General features: G+C 57.1%; 1 protein-coding gene across 1 annotated transcript in view; it reads left to right on the top strand.

Moving 5' to 3' along the window:
- Positions 1–5,087, top strand: part of JAKMIP3 (Janus kinase and microtubule interacting protein 3) — a 92,266-nt gene that overhangs the window by 43,697 nt on the left and 43,482 nt on the right. Inside the window, exon 2 of the mRNA XM_024762174.1 lies at positions 936–1,163. Within this exon, the coding sequence (XP_024617942.1) occupies positions 1,029–1,163 (135 nt within the window). The 5' untranslated portion in view covers positions 936–1,028. The remainder of the gene's footprint in view (positions 1–935; positions 1,164–5,087) is intronic.

The following is a 5,087-nucleotide window of genomic DNA, read 5'->3' as shown; positions in this document are numbered from 1 at the left end:
CGGCAGGGACGTGGGGAGGGTGGGGCTTGGTCCAGGGGAGTCGCTGTGAGACCGGGCCCGGGGACACTGCAGGACAGCCATGGGGCCAGGTCCCTACTCACAGAAGGCTGAGGGCTGGCTGACGGCACGGCCTCCCACCCAGAGCTCCTGGCCAGTGGGTCCCAGTGGTCCCCCAGGACCTCCCAGACCACGGCCTCCCAGACCAGGCCTTGAAGAGTCTCACCAGGTGGATGGGACCCGCTGTGCACCTCAGCATGGGTGTCTAAAGCACAGGATGGAGGCCTTGGGGGACACTGGGGGCACTCTTGTATCTCTCTGTGCAGGTGAGGAAACTGAGGCACGGGGTGTCGCAGGGAATGAGTGCAGAGCAGGACTCAGCCCGCCTCTGCTTTTTCATCCAGGCAAAGTTGGTGGATGCACCCATTTCCCACACTTGCGCTGGCGCTAGGACACAGGAGGAGGGAGGGGCGGCCCCAGGCCTGGGGGCAGCAGATTCGGGCACGGGGCTGGGTGACGGGTGAGCCGGCCTGGGGCGGGGCACCTGGGCTGAGGGTGTGACCCCTTCCGAGGTGAAGTTTGTAGGCCCCGGGGAGGGGCCCAGGGGTCCCAGCCGCCACTCCCTTTGGTGTTTCTAACCCACTGTTCCCATCAGGCTGCCACACACCCTTGTATGAAAGACGGGCCTTAACTTTGGGTCCCCAGTGTCTTATTCCAAAGGGGCAAAGAGCAAACATTCATTAAGCGCTGGTCACATGTGAGGCAGGGGACTTGCTCTAGCTTTGGGGGGGTCCCCGTCAGGGGTGCTGTGCAGAGCGCAGAAGGCCCCTGCGGCCCGAGGCTGTGACCTGGCGGGCAGTCAGGAGCCAGCGTGGCCCCGCCCACCCTGCCCGCGGCGCCGAGCTCAGGCCTGCTGACCAGGTGTGCTTTCCCTGCAGGTGACTGAGAAAATGTAGCGGAGCCCAGCTCGGCGTGCACAGCCCAGCCCGGACGAGCGGCCCGCCCCGAGCGCCCCTCGGGCCACCCTCACCATGTCCAAGAAGGGCGCGGGCGGCCGAAGCAAGGGGGACAAGGCAGAGGTCCTCGCGGCGCTGCAGGCTGCCAACGAGGAGCTGCGGGCCAAGCTCACCGAGATCCAGATCGAGCTGCAGCAGGAGAAGAGCAAGGTGGCCCCCGCGCCCCCCCTCCCGCCTCGCCACGCCTTCCTGGGCCCCCCGCGCCCCCCACCGCCTCGCCACGCCTTTCTGGGCCCCCAGGGTCTGCCCGGAGCGGGTGGAGCCAGGTCTCTGCAGATGTGCCAGCCCAGGTGGTCCCCGGGTCCCAGCGGCTCTCAAGGCAGCTCGGGAGCACAGACAGCGCTGGGGAGGGGGCTCCATACCCACAGGGGAGCGTGCGGACATGCCCTGACCCCACGGGAGCAGCCCTGGTCCTCAGCGTGTGGACCGAGGGGCCTTGTCCAACCACACCGTCCCTGGAACGGTGCCGCTCCCCCCTGAACTGTTCACAGTGGAATTTCACCCAAATATAACAACCCCAAAGCAAACAGCCAGGCCCTGGGCTCAAGGCTTCCAGGTGTTGGGAGGCAGCTCTCGTAACCAACCCACTTGGAAGCGTCAGTCCCAGACCCCAGCGGGCCCTACCAGGGCAGCCCTGTGATGACCCCCTGCCCCGACACCCAGCCCTCGCGGGTCCTTGCAGCCTGCAGGGAAGGCTGGGCTTTTGCCGCGGCTGAGGGGGTCCTGGTCAGAGGATGCCCTCCCCTCTCAGTGCCAGGCCAGGCCCGGGGGGCCGTCCCCTGACCCACGCTTCCCTCCCTCTCTGTCACCTCTGTCCTCTCCTCGCTCCCCACCCAGGAGCCACTAGGAAGTACATGGGCTCTTGGGAAGGAGATGCAAAGAAGAGAAAGTCTGCAGAGAGGGAGGCGTGGGGAGGGGAGAACGCCAGGGCGGGCTTCTCTCCCGGAGGGTTTGAAAGGTCCCTGGCTGTGGTCTGGCCGGCGTAATGGCCCCGCAGCCTTGCCCTCCCGGGAGGCCCGGTCAGGGAGGGAGTCACGGGAGGCGGGGGCGGCTGCTTCGCAGCCTCCTGGTTAAATCACAAGAGGGATGGCATTTTGTGATGTGAGATGGTTGTAGGGAATTCACACTTCATCGTTAGTAGGTGAGTCGTTAGGACCCGGCCCTGCCCGTTCGCTTACACATCAGCTTAGTAACAGCAGCACCATCTGAGCCACGAGCCTGAAAGACTACGTGCGCGGCCCGTTACAGAAAAAGCGTGCCGGCCGGTCCCGCTCACCTCCCTCCCTCCTAGGTCCCCTGCTCTGTGAAAGGGGACAGAGACAGCTCCGGGCGCAGGGCCTCCAGCATGGACACTAGAAGGCGGCTGTCACAGTGACCACGTGGCCGCTCCCGCGGCCAGGCCACCTCGCTGGGCCTGCAGGAGAGTCAGAGCCTGCTGAGTGCCCATGGTGAGGACCCAGGGAGTTGGAGAGCATCGGGTCAGCACCTGCTCTGTGCCAGGTGGTCGCAGAGCCAGCAAGGACAGCCCAGGGGGCCCCGACACGCTGCCTGGCTGGAGCACGGGGCAAAGGCACGAACATCAGTGGCCTGGGATGGAGAGTTGTCGAGTTGTCCCCGGACGCAGAGAGCATCTGTTCTGCGCCCTAGAGGCACGTGGGCGCTCCAAGCATCTTGCCCTGACCAGACTGTAGGGGCTGCGAGGCCAAGCCTCAGACATCACTCTGGCCCTCCCCTTCCCCCGTTTGCAGATGAAAGAGAAGAGGGGCTGACTTGTTAGGAACCTAATGATAATGAAACCCTTTGTTTTATTGGGTAAAAATATAATAGCAATTGTCTTTTCAATGCAAAGAAACGCCACGTGATAGAAATCACTAAGTAAGAGTACTTTTGCCGGAATCTCCTGATTCTGTCCACCATTTACAGCAGCATCGTACGTATTCCACGTGCAGCTTTTATCAAAACCCATCCATCCTGCGGCAGTCCAAGGCGGCGTGTGCCGGCCCCTGGCTGGCCAACAGGCCGAGTCTGGCCGGGTCGGAGCTCGCAGCTCTCCCTGGTGGCAGACAAGAGCCCTGGGCCTGGCGTCAGAGGCCCTGTTATTTATACAAGGTGTACTTACTGTCTTTTGAGAAGATGATATAACCTCTTGGTTCAAAACTCCAAAGGAAGAGAAGAAAAGGCCCAGCATCAGGGAGCCTCTGTTCTTTGGGTCCACACCCCAGGTCACCTCCCAGAGGGGTTCCAGTTACAGTTTCTTGAACGCACCTGTGTGTCTCTTTTTAAAGCATAAATGACACACGGTTCTGAGTCCCTTTTTCTTCTTCCCCTCACCGTGTGTCTGGGAGGCTGGAACTCCCGAGGGTTCCTTCATCCCACTCACATGGTCCAGCACGTGCGGCAGCCCCGCGGTGAACACCCCTGTCTGCGTGTCCTGGGCCACACGTGCAAGAGCGTGTGTGATTGCAGTGCGACAGTGACCACAGCAGGGCCCATGGGAGTGCAGGGGGCCCTTCAGGGAGGTGGACGCAGTTGGAAGCTCCAGGACTCAGATCCATGTCGAATCCACGCTGGGCTGGGTTTGCTGCCCGAGTGCGGGCTGCTCTGGCCGCACCAGCCTGTCAGCGTGCCTTCCTACAGGCACCCTCGTTGCCCCGGCTAGAAAAGGACTCATATCTTTTCTATTGTGGTTCTTTCTAGTTAAGGCCCCTTAGGCTGTGGTTTCCAGACCTCACTGTGCATCAGAGTTTCCTGTGACTCTTGTTGAAAACACAAGACCCTAAAGACAACCTCCTAAATGGGAGAAAATATTTGCAAATGTTATGAGCAATAAGGGGTTAATACCCAAAATATATAAACAGCTCGTACAACTCAACATCAAAAAAAACACAACCTGATTTTTAAATGTGCAGAAGAACTGAATAGATGCTCTTCTAGAGAGAAAGTGCAGGTGGCCAACAAGCACGTGAAAAGCTGCCCAGCATCTCTAACCCTAAGGGAAATCAAATCAAAGCCACAGGGAGACACCGCCTCGCACCTGTCAGAAAGGCCATCGTCAAAAAGGACACAAACAGCAAGTGTTGGTGAGGGTGTGGAGGAAAGGGACCCTCGTGCACTGTTGGCACGAGAGCAAATTGCTGCAGCCACTGTGGAAAACAGTATTGATGTTCCTCAAAAAACTAGAAACAGAGCTGCGATATGACCCAGCAATCCCACTCCTGGGTATATATCTGAAAAAAAAACAACCAAAAACACTAATTTGAAAAGATACATGCACCCCAATGTTCATAGCAGCATCATTTACAATTTCCAAGATATGGAGGAAACCTAAGTGTCCGTCAACAGACGAATGAATAAAGAAGATGTGGTACATATATGCACAATGGAATATTACTCAGCCATGAAAAAGAATGAAATTTTTCCATTTGCAGCAACATGGATAGCCTTGGAAGGCATTATGCTAAGTGAAATAAGCCAGACAGAGAAAGACAAATACCATTTGACATTACTTATATGTGGAGTCTAAAAGGTACAAAAAACTAGTGAATATAACGAAAAAGAAGCAGGTTCACAGACACAGAGAGCCAACTAGTGGTTACCAGTGGGGGAGGGCAAGGGCAGGGGCAGGATAGCGGTAGGAGAGTAAGAGGTACAAACTATTAGGTATCAAATAAGCTACAAGGATATATTACTCACAGATACAGAGAACCAACTAATGGTTACCAGTGGGAGAGGGCAAGGGGAGGGGCAGGATAGCGGTAGGAGAGTAAGAGGTACAAACTATTAGGTATCAAATAAGCTACAAGGATATATTACTCACAGATACAGAGAACCAACTAGTGGTTACCAGTGGGAGAGGGCAAGGGGGAAGCAAGATAGGGGTAGGAGAGTAAGAGGTACAAACTATTAGGTATCAAATAAGCTACAAGGATATATTACTCACAGATACAGAGGGCCAACTAGTGGTTACCAGTGGGAGAGGGCAAGGGGGAAGCAAGATAGGGGTAGGAGAGTAAGAGGTACAAACTATTAGGTATCAAATAAGCTACAAGGATATATTACTCACAGATACAGAGA

The sequence above is a fragment of the Neophocaena asiaeorientalis genome, unplaced genomic scaffold, assembly GCF_003031525.2.
Source record: "Neophocaena asiaeorientalis asiaeorientalis breed wild unplaced genomic scaffold, Neophocaena_asiaeorientalis_V1.1 scaffold356, whole genome shotgun sequence".
In the NCBI taxonomy this organism is placed as follows: Eukaryota; Metazoa; Chordata; class Mammalia; order Artiodactyla; family Phocoenidae; genus Neophocaena; species Neophocaena asiaeorientalis.
The sequence above is the reverse complement of the archived record's forward strand: the minus strand, read 5'-3'. Positions and strand labels throughout refer to the sequence as shown.